This window comes from Sciurus vulgaris (genome assembly GCF_902686455.1).
Source record: "Sciurus vulgaris genome assembly, chromosome: 2".
Taxonomy (NCBI): domain Eukaryota; kingdom Metazoa; phylum Chordata; class Mammalia; order Rodentia; family Sciuridae; genus Sciurus; species Sciurus vulgaris.
The window spans coordinates 145,559,396-145,577,922 of NC_136462.1; the positions used below are offsets into that span (position 1 = coordinate 145,559,396).

Sequence of the window (18,527 nt, forward strand, 5' to 3'; positions counted from 1 at the left end):
CTACATGTGTCTTCAGCAGGCTGTTTCCTTCATCTCTTCCCATGGGAGTTTCATATACCCTTGGTTTTGAAAAAAATTCTACATGGTAGTTTTATGTTTGTTTCTGATGGGTGCATTAGAATTTTGCCAACCAGGATCAATCTATTTGTGGTACATAATACAATTTTGGACTCCAATTCTTCTACATAATCTGTATTTCTTTTTCTTTATTCTGTTTTTATTTTTGAGCATTTTTTCCCTCCCAGCAATTAGACTTTTCCTAATTATTACATTATTAGCATCACTTCCTATATTTAAGGTTTTATTTCTTGTGTCATTTCTGAACTTATGTATATAGTCCATTGAGAATTTTACAGTGAGGTTTTATAGCAATTACATTCTGTTCTACATACATTCCTTCCAGATTAGCCTTGCCACAAAGTCATCAAAGCACTATGCTCAACTCTTTCTGATCATACCTTCCCACTGCTGAGATCTTCATTTTGTTCCTTTGGATCACTTGAATTTTCTCAGGTTCTCTCAATACCTACCACCTGCACTTCCCTATGGAAAGCAAATAGCTTTTGTATTTCTAGAGGTCTTCCTATATAACAAATCACATTTTGTGAAATAATTTACTTTACAAAAATAACTTGGTCAGATTTTAATTTTCTTTTTGCCCTTTCTGGAATTGGTTTCTGTCCTCCCACATTCAAGAGCATTTAAATTACTGTATGCTCCCCATTTTAAAAGCATATTTTTATGCTTGTGTACTTATGTACTTTTCCCCTTCAACTTGAAGTTTAAGCTTGTACACTTCCCAGATGCAAGTCTGCTGGCCCACGTGAAGAAAGACACTATTGAGTTAATAAGTAGATGGTTAAATGAGCAAGATTTAATCTTGTTGTGGATCATTCAGTCTGTTTTTATTCTTGGCATCTGGCAATTCCTTTTGATATGCAATGCAAGTCTTTTGCTATTTGGGATTTTTTTTTCTATTATATCCTTGAACTGTGTATTTTACTATTACTTTGGTCCTTTCTTGTTTTAATTTCAGAACTATTGTCTTCTTTCATATATATCTTTATATTATAATTTTTATCAGCTACATTGGCATTTCCTTATTTTTCTTTCATATCTGTTGTCATTTTTATGTTTTGGGTTTGTCCAATGGACTTTATGTGAATTTTACAATTCTGAATTCCTTGTCACTGATTTTTTTCTAGTACATTTTATGTCTTAATTTTCATTACTTTTAAAGTGATTATGATTATAATTGTTAATCACTTTCAAATTCTTTCTGAAACTATAAAATGTTACTTTTGTTATCTTTTATCTTTTATGTCTTAGTAGGTGTTGAATAAATTATGAATAAATTATTAAATGAATGAGTGAATTAATAATAAGCAAAATACCAAAAAAAAAAAAAAACAAGCTTTTGATCAGAATTTTATTAAGGCTCAAAAATAAATTTCTGTTACTTGTGATTGTTCTTTTTTCAGTCTGCTATGCTGACTAAAAAAGTAGTTTAAGATTTTAAATTTTTTAAATTTGGTATGTACATCAACTCTTGATTTGTTCTCCAACATTTATATCACATGAAGACCACATATCTAAATTTGTTGCGTGTCATTTAAAAAATGATCATGACTTCACCTTCCTTCAGTACTACTGAACTCCCTGTGCTTCTGTGATAAACATACTGATAAGTATGTTTCTCAATTCTTTTAGACACCGCCCACACACCATGAACCTCAAGTTCCTCAGAGAAAAGATTTTATGTTGGTTGCTTCAGAACATTCATTTTCTTTCCCAGGTCTCTTTAGCCTGCTAATCACTAGGGAATGATTCATCAATTCTTAATATTCTCTCTTTAAATTTTCCACATTTTCATATATCTAGCATACATTCTTTTTCACAGTCCCTGGTTTGATGCTCAGGTCATTTCTTATTTTAGTATAGTTGACATAATTCTTTGTAGTTTCATGTTATTTGGAGAATTCAGGTAAGAAAATAGAAGGCATACTTAATTCACTGCTAGCATATATCAAAAAGTTTTGCTTCCATGTTCTTCCTTCTATAAATAATGCTGAAATGAACTTCCTTGTTAAAAAAAAAAGCCTCTCTGATCAATCTTTTCACTAATTAAAAGTTGCATATCTGGTGGAAAGATTGCATTTTTTCCAAAACTTTTCAGACACATTTGTCAAATTATTCTCCAAAAATACTATGCCACCTTTCAAAAGATACTAGTTTACCTGGACCATCTTTAATGCAAAACTGAATAATTTTCTCACTTTTCTTGCATCAATTTTATATGTGAACAATGACATCTTATAATGTAAATTTTATTTATTTTACTTTAAGGCAGACATTTTATTATTTTCATTTTTCCTTATATTTTTCTGTCTATAGTCTTCTTGCATAAAATTGTCTCCTCATTTTCCTGATCATTGTCACACATGAAGGTTTTTTAAAAATATTTTTTAGTTGTCAATGGATCTTTTATGTTATTTATTTATATGTGGTGCGGAGGATTGAACCCAGGGCCTCACACAAGCTAGGCAAGTACCCTGCTACTGAGTCACGCCCCAGTCTCACACAGGAAGATTTTATTTTGCTTGGCTATATGACTTCTTTAAAAACTGTCAACAATAGGCATTTGATTGGTTTGCACTTTTGATGCATTTTCTAGATTTTCATATTCCTTCAAATCTATATCACATTTTAAATTTCTGATTTACTTTCAAAATATTTTTGAGGAGTTCAATTGCCTTGGGAAAGAATTCTATCATATGTTTTAGAAAACATTAGTGATGTTTTCTGTTAACATTTCTGTAATGCATTTCCTTAACATATTCAGGCTGTATAGAATTATTTATCATGGTATGAGGTAGGGCTTGATTTCATGCTGCAGTCATTGCACGTATTTTGTTTGAAGAATCATGCCAATCTTATCATGTAATCGGCTGTATTCAGAATGGAGTTCTTACTTCCAAAACTTCTGTTCTAATATGTTAGTTGCACATTTCTTCAGCTGTATCACAAAGTTTCATACTCTAACTAATAACGTGTTTGAAGGTGGATTAGTGAAAGTATCCCATTGTTACAATTTCTATGAATAATTTTTCTTTTTATCTAATGATTTTTTGTCAATGATTTGATCTTCTAGTTAAATGATAATATTACATATTCTTATAATTGAATAAAATATTCACTTCAACATAATTTTTATAACTGTCACTTTCTCATTCACAGTGATATTTGCTACTTTTTTCATATAAGCCTACATATTCCTTAATAGTTTTGTGACTGGAAATTTTGCATATCTTGATTTTATTTTGATGGAATTCCTTAGTTTTACATTAAAGTTTAACTGGATAATATTCAAATAGAAAAACTACTAACATTTATATGCAACTGGTCACTTAAGTCAGCTCTAATTTTTTCTAAAAAATATTCCCTTAATTGATTCTCATTTCCCAGGTACACAGTCATAAGAATCAACAAGTGATTTTTTTGTTTTTATATTTAAATATCCTGGTTTTTCTTGACCAGTTTAATTGAACTGAATATCTAGAAAGATTATAATTAATTTTGCTACTTGACAGAAGAATTTTGGTGTCAAATTTAAACTGAATGCTTTTGATGCTTCATGATGATATTACATATGATGATGGCCATTGACATTTTCATTGAATTAAATGTCTAGCTTAATTGTAGAAAATTGACAACTTCACAAGATTGGCTTTTTATTGTGATAGATGCTTTCCATCATCTTTGGGGGAATAAAAGCCTTCTATGTCCAGATATTTTTTTCCCTCTAACACAATAATCTTTAATCAGAATTTTCTTTTTCCATTTTTCCTTTATTTCATATGACATCCTTCCCACAGTTTACTTCTTTCACACAGGTTCCCCTCATAAAGGCTTTCTCAAAATTTAGGCACTTAAATCCCTGGTTTTCAACCAGGGGCAGTTATGCCCTCCAGGGGACATTTAGCAATGTCTGAAGACATTTTTGGTTTTCACATTGGGGCAGAAGAGGTGGCAGTGGTTTTGGCATCTTGTGGGTAGAGACCAATGATTCTGCCAACCAGAATCGGTGCTGCCGCACACAGGATAGTCCTCTACGAGTTAAGAAGCATCATACCTCAGAGTTCACTGGTGCTGACACTGAGAAGCCCTGCTGGAAGTGGTGCAGGGACGGAATTCAGTCTCTGGCCTCACTTAGCCTCCCGGCTAGTGCTGTGAACAACTGCACAGAAATAAAGACAAAATGGGCCAAGAAATTTCATATGAGAGTTCCAGATTCTTAGGATGAGAGAGAAAACTGAATGACATGAATGGATTAAGCAATGAAGAAACATCTGAGTTTGACTTTAAAGCATGAATCGGATTTCTGTTGATAGGAGCAGAGAAAGGTTGGAGAGAAAGATGAGAAGGAAAAGCCAGATAGAAGGTTCAATGCCATCTAAAGGCAGAAAAACAACTCTTTGCTGTCACAGCATAAGAGAATTATGTTTTTCAGGAAAAGAAGAATAACATTACAATGTTAATTCTCATGGAATTTTAGTGGTGGGAGGGGCCATAGAGGAAAGTCAGTATACTCCAGGAAAGAGTGAATTTGTTTTGAATGTCTACTCTTCTCTAGGACTGTTAAGAACTTTGAATAACACTTTAATATACATTGTCTTACTTATACCTTAAAACCCCTGTAAATGCAGTGGATCCTCCATATCTGTGGGTTCTATGACCCAAATTCAACCACCTGCTCTTCAAAACTATTTTTTTTTTAAATCGTACTGAACATGTATCAATTTTTCCTTGTCTTTGTTTCCTAAACAATATAAAAACTATTTACATAGCATATTCTGTGGAATAGGATTTATGAGTAATCTAGAGATGACTTAAAAAATTCAGGACACGCATAGGGTGTATGTGAATACTATAATCTTCTTTGTTCTTCACAGCTATCCTACATTTATGTGTGAATTAAGGGAGAAATGACAAATTGTAAAACTAAAAATTTCTATATAGAAACATGTTATTCTCTACTTGTTAATGAATTCCACTAATTAGTGCAATTTTATATTTCTCTTTGTATAGGTTTTATACATTTTAATTAGTACTATTCAAATTTATTTTATGATTTTTCTGCCATTTTATTTATTTTTATTTTTTATTGGTTCTTTTTTAGTTGTACATAACATTAAAATTCATTTTGATATGATTATAAAAGCATGGAATATAATTTGCTCTAATTCAGTCCCTGCTATTTCCCCTTTCCCTCCCAGCCTCCCTCCCCCTGTTCCATTCCCTCTGTTCTACTGATTTTTCTATTACCTATTAGTTTATTTTATAATAGTATGCTGCAGATACACATGATGGTATCATTGTAGTATATTCACATATGTACATAGGAAATTTAGGTCAGATCTATTTTTCTGTTTTTTCCTTATCCTGTCCCTTTTCTCTGCCTGTGAGTTCCCTTTGTCAAGTCCACAGATCTTTCTTCTTTTTTGGATGGAATCCTCCCTCTTTCCCTTTCTCTCTTCCTTTTTTCCTCCTTATTTTGGACTAGCTTCCGCAAATCACAGAACATATTTGACCTTTGACTTTCTGTGTCTGGCTTATTTCATTAGCATGATAGTCACCAGTTCCATCCATTTACCTGCAAATGCCATGATTTTATTCTTCTTCATGACTAATACTCCGTTGTGTATGTGTATATATATATATATATATATATATATATATATATATATATATATATACCACATTTTATTTATCCATTCATCAGTTTGAAAGACACCTTGGTTGCTTCTAAAGCTTGACTATTGTGAATTATGCTACTATAAATACTGATGTAGTTGTATCCCTATAATATGCTGATTTTAGATCTTTTGGATATATAATGAGGAGTGGGATAGCTTGATCTTATGGTGGTTCTGTTTCTAGTTTTTTGAGAAATCTCTATACTGCTTTCCAGCCTAGTTGTACTAATTTGCACTCACAATGTTTGAGTGCACTTTTTTATTCTTGATAATTGTCATTCCGACTACAGAGAGACAAAATCACAATATAATGTTGATTTTCATTTCCCTCCTGATTGTTAGCGATGTTGAACGTTTTAAAATATGTTTGTCAGCCAAGTGTATTTCTTCTTTTGACAAGTGTCTGTTTAGTTCTTTCATCCATTTGTTAATTGAGTTATTTGGGTTTTTTTTGTGTCAATTTTTTTGAGTTCTTTATGTATTCTGCATAGTAATGCCCTATCTGAGAAGCAAGTAGCAAAGATCTTCTCCCATTCTGTAGACAACTATACTCTTACATAAGGAACTCCACGAGCTTCTTGACATTAGTGTCTGTGGTATCCTGCCAAAAATCCCCCATAGATATTGAGGGACAGTTGTATTGTGATTTTCACCTGACATATTGAGAAAATGATCTGGAAACTGACATATAAGACTTTGAAGAGCTAAGTATGAGGCTTCATGCTGTGTATTTTTTAGTGACAGTGTCAATATTTAGGATTCACACACTAGATGGTTTTCATTGTTCTATGTTAAGCCATCTAGACCTGATTGCTATTACTATTGTTGGTTGTTTGCATCTTTTCAAATTAGTCAATTCTGATAAAATCAAACAATTCCTACAGTTCTGAAACAATTTAGAAATAAAAAAATCAATGAATTCTAAACCCATAATTACCAAGATTGTTTTACTTACACATATATACCTACATTTGGATTAATTTTTTGTGGTTTATTTTGAATATTTTCTTCATTTTAGTTTTTCTTTTGATCTTACCATGTGGATGCTGAAAGGGAACTTAAGATTGTTCAAATATACCAATTATCTAAATATTTCATACTTTGTGTCTAGCAAAATATATCTTAAAATCAGTCTGCTTCACTGGTTATCTGGGTCACAAATCAAGTTATGGTTATAAGAAACAAAACAACACAGGAAAAGTCATAGGAAAAAAATTCTGTCTTTTCTCTTTAATAACTTTAGTTTCAGAATTGACAAAGTAACAGAAATTCTAGAAAGAGTCTGAAGTGCAAAGCCCAAATAAAATAATTTAATTTCTTCATTGTTATCCTCAACTCATTCCTGACTTCAAATAAAGTGCACTTTTCTTTTAGGATAAATAAAATGGAATCCATTGATTTTTTTAAAATCATCTGTTCAAAAATGTCTGCCAAGCTTCTGCTCTACCAGATACTGAGGATACAGGACTGTAAGACTTACAGAAGGAGTCTATCTGGCAGGGAGGGTTGTTCCAACTAATGTCATAATAGACTTAGGCCCAGGGTGTTTTGAGTGCACAGAGATGAGATGACTGAGTTAAATGTGGGAAAGGAGAGAGGATTCAGTGAAGAATCTCCTTGATTCTATGAGTTGGTACAGTAGATAGATGAGAACTCTTTTCATAGCATGTACAAACTATAGGAAAGAAGAGTTGAACCAGCATCTTCTGGAACTGCCTGAAGTTCACTGAGTCTGGAACATGCAAGGTACATGGATTCCCTAGGAAGAGTTGAGGCTAAAGATCAAAGAGGTCCAGGTCAAAAAGGGTCTTGGATGTTTATGTTAACAAATGTGTGTATAAATTATAGAAGATGTAGTAGGCATGTAAAAGTAGATTAAATGTGGAAAACAATTAATGGGCTCAAGCATTATAAAACTGCAGTGAAATTCCAGATGGAAAGAATATAATCAAGAGAAGAGAAAGAGATACAACCAACAGAATTTCATGGTCAACTTAAAGGTGGCAGGTGAGGGGAATGAAAAGGTCAAGGACAATGAGGTGATCCCACTGCTTAAAGTAAAAAATGGAACACAAAGGTGACCAGATTTTTGCACAGGGATGGGGTGCAAGATAAGGGTAATTGCACAACATAGTTCATTTATTTAGGTTTTGCTTGAGGAAGCTAAAGTTTTTAAGACTCCTCTAGATACCAACTAGTTGATTGGAAGTTCTCATCAGAAGTTTGGGATATTTAAATTACCCATGTGTAGGTGAATTTTAATACTTTTGTGAAGAAATTATGTGTGCATTTTAAAAATTTTTTAAAAATTAAAATTTTCTTGTTTTAATTTTTACTTTTTAACTCTTGGACATTCTTAACTTTTGAAATAGAGATTTTTAGAAAGTTGCAAAGATAGTACAGAGTCCTATGTACACTTCACCCAGTTTCCCCCAATGGTAATATCTTATGTCACCTAGTACAATATCAAAACCAGGAGACTGACACTGGTATAAAGTATGTGTTAGTTGTACATTACAGCCCATGTGTAGATGCATGTGATCAAGAACAAAGACCATGCCATCAACACAAAGATCTTCCTTGTGTTGCACTTTTATTATCACACTGACTCCCTCCTTCAAAGTATCCCCAAGTCCTAGCAGCCATTCATTGGTTTTTTATCCCTAATAACTGAATTGTTTGAACAATGCTATATAGCTGGAATCATACAGAACATGATCCTTTGAGAATGACACTTTTCACTGAGGATAATACCCATAAGATCCATCCACATTGTTGTATTTATCAATAGTTTGTTTATATTTTATGACTAAGTAGTATTCCACAGTTTGCATCTACCACATTAACCCTTCACCTATTTTGGAACATTTCGATTATTTCTAGGTTTGAACTACTATGAATAAAATTGCAAGCATGCAAGCATGTAGTGTAGATGTAACTACTTATTTCTCTGGGCTACCTAAGAAAGTGACTGATGGATCCTGTGGAAAGGGTATTTTCAATTTTTTAGAAAACCTACAAACTATTTTCCAGTATATTTATACATCTTCACCAGCTAGCAATGTATTAGAAATCTCATTCATATGCTTCCTCTCCAGCATTTGGTATTATGACTATGTTTAATTTTATCACTTTTAATAGGTATGTAGTGATACTACATCATAGTCTGAATTTGCATTTCCCTAATGGCTAGTGTTGATGAACATCTTTTCATGTGCTTATTTGCAATCCATATATCTTCTTTGTGGAAATTTTTCTTCATGTCATTGGCTTATTTTCTAAATCAATTTTTTATAGTTGTTTTGGGAGTTCTTTAAAAATTCTGGATATGAGTCCTTTATCAGATGTGAGTTTTGAAAATATATTCTTATGATTGTAGATTGTATTTTTTATCTTCTTAACAAAGTCTTTTGGAATTAAAATTTATATTTAATTGAAGTCAAATCATCATTTTTTTGTGTTGTTGATTATGTTCTAAGTCATTTCTAAGAATTTTTTTCTCCAGCCCTACATCTCTATGACTTTATCCTAAGCCTTATTCATTTCTGGGTTCTGTGCTCTCTATTGATCTATGTGTCTGTCACTTTCCCAGTACCAGTCCGCCTTGATTACTGCAGCTAAGTAATCAATTGAAATTGAGTAAATGGATTCTTTCTCCTTACTCTTGTTTTCATTATTGTTTTAGCTATTTCTAGATACTTTTCCTTTCCGTATAAGTTTTAAAATAAACTTGTCTAGATCAACAGAAGTTATTTTGAGATTTTTTTAAATTTTATACTTTGCTGTATTTTTCACTTACACAAGCCCTTATGTTACTTTTTTTTTATAAACAAATGGGATACATGTTGTTTCTCTGTTTGTACATGGAGTAAAGGCGTACGATTTGTGTAATCATAAATTTACATAGGGTAATGTTGTTTGATTCATTCTGTTATTTTTTCCCTTCCCCCCACTCCTCCCACCCCTCTTTTCCCTCTATACAGTCTTTCCTTCCTCCATTCTTGCCCCCCTCCCTAACCCTAACCCTGACCCTAACCCTAACACTAACCCCTCCCACTCCCCATGTGTCATCATCTGCTTATCAGAGAGATCATTCGTCCTTTGGTTTTTTGAGATTGGCTTATCTCACTTAGCATGATATTCTCCAATTTTATCCATTTGCCTGCAAATGCCATAATTTTATCATTCTTTATGGTTGAGTAATATTCCATTGTATATATACACTCATACATTGCTGGTGGGGCTGCGAATTAGTGCAGCCACTCTGGAAAGAAGTGTGCAGATTTCTTAGAAAACTTGGAATGGAATCACCATTTGACCCAGCTATCCCACTCCTTGGCCTATGCCCAAAGGACTTAAAATCAGCATACTACAGAGGTGCTGCCACATCAATGTTCATAGCTGCTCAATTCACAATAGCCAGATTGTGGAACCAACCTAGATGCCCTTCAGTTGATGAATGGATAAAGAAACTGTGGTATATATTTTGAGATTTTGATAGGAATCCTATCAAGCTTACCTGTCACTTTGGGGACAATGCCATCCTGACTGTGCTGTCTCTTAGATCATGTATTAATGTTTATTTCCCCACTTATTTAGACCTTCTTTGATTTAGAATGATCAGATTTTTGTAGTTTTTCTTGGGTAAGTATAGAATACATTTTGTTAATTTAATACCCCCAAAATTCATTTTTGTTTAGTGGTTATATATTCAGAAATTATTTTAAGTTCATTGTTACTATGTAGAGATGTAATTGATTTTGTATGTTGATTTTGTAACCTACCACTTCCCTGACTTCACTTAGAGTTCTAGGAAGTTTTTGTTTTCCTTTCATATTTTTTTCCAAATAGAACAGTTTTATTTCTTACTTCCCTATCTAAATATATGCCTATTGTTATTATTTTGTATTCCTATTCTGGCTAGAACTTCAGTGCTATGCTGAGTAGCAGTGATGAAGGTGGACTTGTGTTCATTGTTCCCTGTCTTAGGAGAGAAGCATTCCATCTTTCATCATTATATGTGGTATTGGCTCTTTGGTTTTGTAGATGTTCTTTATTAATGTGAGCAAGTCCCCTGTATTATTTCTTTAGATAATTTTTATTAATAGATATCAGAATTTATTAAATGCTACTTTTGTACAAATTTATCAGATTATGTGATTTTAGTCCATTAGCCTATTAATTTAGAGGATTTAATTTAGCTACCTTTTCAATATTGAGTCAGGCTTCATTTCCTGGAATTAACTCCTTGTCTTCAGGATATATAATTACTTTTTACATAACAATAACTTCAATTTGCTAATATTTTGTTAAGAGTATTGCATTATATTCATAAAGGGTATTCTTAGATTTTCTTTCTTTAAATGATATCTTTTTTTTTTTTTCTCTCAGGGTGATACTAGACATAAAATGAATGGAAACCATTCCCTCTTTTGTTTTCCGGAAGGGACTGTATAGAATTCATGCTAATTTTACTTTAATCATTTTGTGGAATTTCCCAGTGAAACTATTTGGGCCTCTTTATTAAGAGATTTCAAATTATGAATTCAATTTTCTTAATGTTTTAGAGTTATTCAAGTTATATATTCCATAGAGGTAAATTGTGATAGTTTTTGCTTTTTGAAGAATTGGTCTACATTCTAAGTTGTCAAGTGTACATTTGCATGGGTTTTCTGTAATCTCCCCTTATGGTCCCTTTGATGCCCTCAGGGCCTTTAGTGGTAGCTCCTGATTCACTCCTGATACTTAGTGATGACTTTTTTCTTTCATTGGTCAGTTTGGGTACTTTACAAGTAGTCTAATCTCTTTTTCACTAATTTTCTCTGTTGTTTTTCTGGTTTAAATGACATTTATTTTTGTTCTTATATTTATGATTTCTTTCTTCTCCTTGCTTTGTGTTTTTTGCTCTTGTTTTTCTATTTGTTGGTGGTATGTGTTAGAATTTTTTGAGTTTGAACTTTGCTAAGGTGAGCATTTTTTGCTATAAGTTTTTCTCTCTTGCAAGACTTACTCTGTGTCCTACATATTTTGATATTTTATATTTTCATTTTTTAATGTATTTTTTATTCCTTTTAGATAGCTACTTTGACTTTAATTATTTATTAGTGATTAATTTGTTGTTCAAGTCTAATTGTGCATATTTAAAGTTTACTTGTGATGTTATGAGATGAGTATAGATAGTAAAATGGTTACTTTTATGAAGCATACTAACATATATCATCTCCCACAGTTAATTTTTGTAATAAGAGCAGTTAACATCTACTTTTAAAAGAAAAATATGTCTTATCTATTGTAATTTTATTAACTTTAACCCTCATGTTGTATCTCTAGATTTGTTTCTCTTACAGGTCTGCTATTTGGTATCCTCTGACCTACATCACTCACCAAATAACAAAAGAAACCATCATTGTTTCACCTCACTGAAATGCACTGTCATAATAATTGTAGTATAGTCATATATAAAACCTTTGCAAAATAAATCAAGAGGAAAAAAGTAGTACCCCTAAAGATGATCTGCTATATGAGTTTTTCAATATATACCTTTTTATCTTCCATTTGGCAATTCTTTACTGTATGTCTACTAAACACATTCTATATATTCTATTGAATGAAAGAGATGTGAATCTGACAGAGGCTTGGGTTTTCTGTTATTTACAATAAAACTAATACAAAGTTCAGGATTGAAACAAATTAAATGAATATGTAAAATAGTATTCAATGGAAGACTTCTTTCATAAGGGGGAAGGTTCCCAAAATAACCATTTGGTAGAAATTAAGATGTGCTCTTTAAAAAAAAATATATACCTCATTTGGTTGAATGTGGAGAGATTGAAAGATTATTATAGGTATGAGAAGTTGATTGCATGAGTAAAACGTTAGGAAAACATTAAGTATTTTTTCTTTGAATTATCACAACAATAACTGTTTTTCAACTTGACTGTACTGGGAGGTTCCCAGTTTGTCAGTGACTGGATCAGACTGCTCATGGAGGAAAGGTAGGACCTTATTAGGGTAAGACTGACCATGTTTACTCATGGATACTTGCCAACTGGACCCTCTAGGGAAGTTCACATCAATACTTACATTGCATTAAGAGGCAATAGAGAGTCCTTGCAAGGTCCTGGATTTGGAAGTCACATAATACAAATTATGTTTCAGAGAAATTATTAGCCATGCCAATTTGGATGGTTCTGTGGTACTGTTGTAGTAACCCAGGTGGGAAACTACAAATTTAAATGCATAATGTTCTTTCATGTCATGCTTTATCATTTTCTTTAGGATCCACAACAAAGCAACAGAATTAAAAATTGTTGATTTTCTTTATTTCACTGGGTACTCTGCTAGACAATATCCATGCGTTTTCTCATTTTGAATTCACTTCAACTCTTGACACATTATTATTGCCATTCTATAAGATTAACGGCTTTTCAAAATTCCACAGCCAGGATTTAGAGTCAGGCTCTTGACACTGCATGGCATTATCACCTCCATACCTAGCATGGTGGCAGGCGAGTCTCAGACACTCAGGGTTCTTGCGGACTTGAGATTCTGTTACGGCTGGGGTGGCTCTTACTTTCCTTCATTCAACTACTTTATTACCCACAACTCAGCCTATAAAATATTATATCAATTTAATGCTGTGGTGCTATGGAAACAAGGTTCATATTTCTTTCCCTTCTTCTCCATTCAGGCAATGTCCCAGCAGACCTTCATTTTAGGGTGCAGAGGATCTGAACAGCACAGAAGCAGCTCACACCAGTCAGCAGACAATTAAGAAACTGACCTCTGATTCATTTCCCAAGCTAACAAGTAACCATGCCTCTGATTACCCATTTTCATTGTTTATGGCGAGGCAGGTGGATGAACAGCTCTGCCTGATTTATGAAGTGCTTGTCATCTATAAATCACAGGGTAGAGACCCAGCATGCTGCTAATCCTAATTGGTTAAGTCCTAAGTAGGGAGTGATTAGAGAGTGTTCAGGAAAGAAGGTATCTCATGCAAATGCGGAAGATATACAGCTGCTGGGGAGGAAATTCTCCCTGCTCACAATCTGTTATAAGGTCTTTGGTACATTTCCACTGTCTCCTGTCTTTTGCTGGTCAGGCCCTGTTGATCTTCCATTTGTCAATAAACTGGAGGGAAGGTGGGAGAGGAGATCATGGGGGAGCACAAACACAGTAGAAATAGAAAATGTTTCCTCAGTTACTTTCTCATTTATTAATTTCAACCTGGATTAATTTTCTAATTCCAATAAACCATTCATCATGATCAAGGAAAGCTGTGCAGTATGACTCACAGTGCTGTCTGGTAGAGTTGGAAGCATTTGGGCTTTGAGTCCTGTCTATCTTGATCCCCATCCCACTCTTTTCTGGGAGTAAATGGCATGACATTCTCAGACTCCGAAAGACAGCCCTCTGGGCTTGTGCATTTTAAGCTTAAACTACCCTGAAAATGCAAAATATGTGAGGTTGTCTACAACTTCTGATTGGCATAGAAATACAGATTCTGCTGGCAAAGGAAGAAAGAAGCCCTGAGAGGCTATGTGATTTTCTCCCCAATCTCAAGCTAGCAGCTGAGGGCACAGGGGTTTATGTGCAATATATTTAAAAGAGCTGTGAGTCTAAGATTAAAATCCAGAATGGGTAAGGCTTACCCTCCTGTCCTGACCAATTGTTAAGCTGCACCTTTTAGCTAACTTCTCTTTTCCTTTCTTTTCCTTTTTCTCCACTTCTCTCTCGCTATCTCCCTTCCCCTCTGCACCCATGGCAGGCGCAGCAGCAGCAGCAGCAACACTTCAGAGCTGGATGACGAGCCAGCCTGCATGGAGGAAATCGACTATAGCACAGACAGCAGCATGGACCAGGAAGGGAACTTTGCTGAGCTGGACCGGCAAATCCAGGAGTGTGCTCTCAATATGGATGAGGAGGAAGAAGAGGAGGGGGCAGGCAGGAGGACAGAAAGCATCCCATAGTCCTGAGGTCCAGAGAGCTGTCTCCTACCACTAATCCAGTGGTTATCATGCTCCCTCTTCACCACCAGAGACATGTATGAGTCAGGGCAAAAAGCTGGCCTGTGTGAGCTCAGCCACCCTCTGAGCTTGCCTATGTGTGGAGCGGGTTACTTCATAATTATAACATTTGTGTGCACAGTTAGTTGGCCCTTGGAGCCTATGCATGCTGCCAATGCCTAGAATGTGATCCAATGGTAATCTCACGATTACCACGGATCCTCTAAAAACTGTTCTGAGCTCTCTTGTGTTCCTGTGCTTGGAGCTAAAGCAGACTAGAAGCAGAAAAGTTGGGTTCTCCTCCTGGATTATCAGCCAGAATTCCAAGTGAATCTTCATTATGTGAGTGTTAGTCCCATACCATAGCATCTGAGTTTCCCAACACACACATGGGCACCACTGAGGCTCAGAGGGTCCTGGAGGCCTCTTCAGGTACTGGCTGACAACTTAAAAGACTGGCAACCAACTAATTGCAAGTGTCTTTCTTGACCTTCTCTAACAGTATATATTGTACAGATCTGGTGGAGGCCAGAGCTGGACTAGATTATATGTAAAATGACTCAGTCATTGCTTCTCACAAATTTCAAAATCTTACATATTTAGAGCATTAAACACATGCTGGAAGACAGTAGGATATACTGGAAAATTCATTCATTTCAGAATCAGACAGACAGATGTGGTTCATATCCTGAATCCGGTAGTTGTCTGTTAGGAAAACTTATGCAAGTGATTCAATCTCCCTAAACTGAAGTTTTTTTTTTTTTTTTTTTTTTTTTTTATGCATACAACAGGAGTGAGCATGTCTGAATCAAAAAGTTATTATAAAGTTGAAATTAGATGGCATATAAATGTGTACAACTTGGCCCATGCTACACAATAATGTTGGCCTATTTCCTTCCACGACATGGAGTATTTCTTTAAGTATTCTCACAGTTACATAGAACATCTTCTGGGGTTAATTGGTTGAGAAATGCTCCCTCTTACTGGAAGAGACACAGAAAGGAATCTGCATAGGAGAGGAGCCTAGTGAGATTGGAATGATTTAGAACCGGTGAAAGTGGAGCATGGCCTGTTAGTTTGCTTAAGGGAGTGACTTAAAGAATGGAGTGATGAGGTGTTCAGGACCCAGGCAGAAAGACGAAAGGGGCCAGGGAGGTAGATATAAAATGGGAGATAAAATGAAGGGTATATGGTAGGTTAAATGTAGATTTGTTCAGATGCTATACATATTAAATTAAGGTTAGATTTGGCTATAAGAGATGGAAAATTCAAAATAGTAGTTTTTATAAGTTATGAGTGTTTTTCAGTCATGTGGAATTCCAGATATAGGGAAGCCAGAACTGGTATTATGGCTACATGGTACAGTTTTCTGATTCTACTTAAGTTTTCTAACTCAGCTGTGTTGCTTCTACCCTTGATCTAGAATGATCACAGAAGCATCAACCTTTGCATCTGCATCCAGACTGCAGTCAGAAGAATACAGTAGTAATAACATATCCCCTATCTTTCAAAAAGTAGTACAGATATTTCTCCTTAATCCCATCATTCAGAAGGTAATATATGACTAAAGATTGTTGTGATGGGGTGATTGGAAGACTTTCCGTGAGATGGGCCCAGCTATATTTCGAAGTTTTAATATTAAGGAAAAGGGAATTAATGTGTATCGAGTGATTGTATACCTGCAAAAGAGATTTTTACTGATATATCAGTCACCAACAAGAGTTTTAGAAACATTAAAATAATTCCAGAGAAAACTAACAGTGAGCTGCTCCTCCTACCACAAAGCAAATTTTGCCAAAGTTTAGCCCCAAGGCATGGAGAAAGGCTTTCTTCTTGCTTCTCTTCTTCTTTTCTGTTGTGATTTAAGAAATTAATATCATTATTGACAATTTATTTTTTCCTCAGCTTTCCAAATCTGCTTGTTATTGCTCAGAAATTGCACATCCAGCTTTCCTATTGAAACATTGAGATTTCTGTAACATACACAAGATGTTTGAAGAAAACAACAAAGACATTGAATTGAAATCCCAAACTCACAGCATCCCTTCACTATTCACATATTCAATATTTTTATTCTTAAGTAGGTTACATAATGCTCCTATTCTTTCATTGCTTTGAGCAATCAAGAAAATAATATTGTTGAAATATAAAAGTTGGGAGGAGTGAGAGTAATACTAATTCAGCATCAGCAATTAGTACCTCAGCCCAAATCACTTTATAGGTTTTGTTTGTAGTCATCTATCAAATTTCTGAGAGAAATTAGTCAGGACAGGTCAGTTTCTATGTGGCAAGTTCAGGGACATGGAATATTTATTGATCCATCTATGCAACAAAAGTATATTAAGTACCCACTATGCGTCAAGTACTTTATTCAGCTCTAAAAATGCGGAGAAAAAGATTCACTGTGCCCCGATTTACTCACAATAATTTGAGATGCCTGAAATACAATGGCATATACCATTATGGAGCTATGCAGAGGATAATAAGGGAAACACTTAATCTAAAAGAGATGGTTGTGGTGGTAAAAATCTACCAGACTGGGAAGATGATTTAGATGATGAGTATGTATGAGAGGGGAAGGAAGACGTGCCAAGAAATGGAAAGACCCTGTGGTAAGGTTAGACACTGGAATGAAATATTCAGTCTGACTGGTTTAAAGGATGTATTTCTATGTAGGGAATAGAGGAAAGTAACAAGAGATACAATTGAAAAGAGAAAGACCTGTCATATTGGCCAATATTTGTTCTGCCTTGATGAAGAAGTTGAACTTCATTCTGAATGTTAGTGAATATATAAGACTCTAGCAGAGGCATTTCCAGGACTCACATCAGGTTATAGCTATCAGTAGCACACTGCACTTGTTTATGAATGATCATTTGACACCTTTGCTGTGATGATTGCTTACTAGCTTGAGGACCACTCCTGGATGTGACAGTATCATATTTGAAGGACAGAAGGTTTGCAGTGAGGGAAAGACGAATGCAGTGTGGGATCATATTGAACACTGGAAACTTGAAGGATACTGAGTCAGAGATGATTCCTGCAATCCAGAGGTGCATTAAGAATGGAAATTTGCAGAGTGCTGTACCTGGACAGGCCCACCCCTGTTATACACACACCACCACCACTACCAACACTTCTTGGGTCACACAATTCCCTCAATGTCCCCTTTGTTTCTTCAAACCATTCACATTTTCCTTTGTCTCAGATGAATCCCATTACCTGATTTGGGGACATCAAAATCTAATTAAAATTCCTTTTCTCCTATGAAACCTTTCATAATCACCCCCAATCAAGTTATATAATCTCCCTTCTATGCCCTTATTATATTATTTATACATTTCTTTTATAACATGCTTATACTTCCAACTTGATTAATGTGCCTTTTGTACCCTTACCCCATGCACCATTGAGTAGTGACCACTAAAATGCATATAGACCTTTGTATCTCTCCTTACACCTAGCATACTTTTTGACACATTGAGAGTGTTCAAAAAATGTGGCCTTGCCACACTTTCTACTGCCACCATGATGTCCATGATGGAATCTCTTATGTTTTCTTTAAACTTCTCCATTTCCCATCTCCAAGTCTCTGTTTTATAAAGAGAAATAAGTTTCTCTAAGGGACCACTTAGCAAAAGTGTAGCCCCATCTCTCAAGCTGATAATTGCCATGGAAGACTATTAGCAGTGTGAGGCAAGGGAACAAGTGGCCCCTGTCCTCCCCTATGTTATGCAAATGTTTAGAAAGAATGGGAAGACTA

The 18,527-nt window shown here is 34.7% G+C and overlaps 1 protein-coding gene across 2 annotated transcripts in view; it reads left to right on the forward strand.

Moving 5' to 3' along the window:
* The window catches only part of AGBL1 (AGBL carboxypeptidase 1), a gene marked incomplete at its 5' end in the record, with an annotated part of 817,668 nt that extends 799,391 nt beyond the window's left edge, over window positions 1–18,277 (forward strand). For both annotated transcript variants that reach the window (XM_079127372.1, XM_079127371.1), the window contains one exon: window positions 14,527–18,277. In XM_079127372.1, the coding sequence (XP_078983498.1) occupies window positions 14,527–14,728 (202 nt within the window). In that variant the 3' untranslated portion in view covers window positions 14,729–18,277. The remainder of the gene's footprint in view (window positions 1–14,526) is intronic.
* Between the last annotated feature and the right edge of the window lie 250 nt (window positions 18,278–18,527).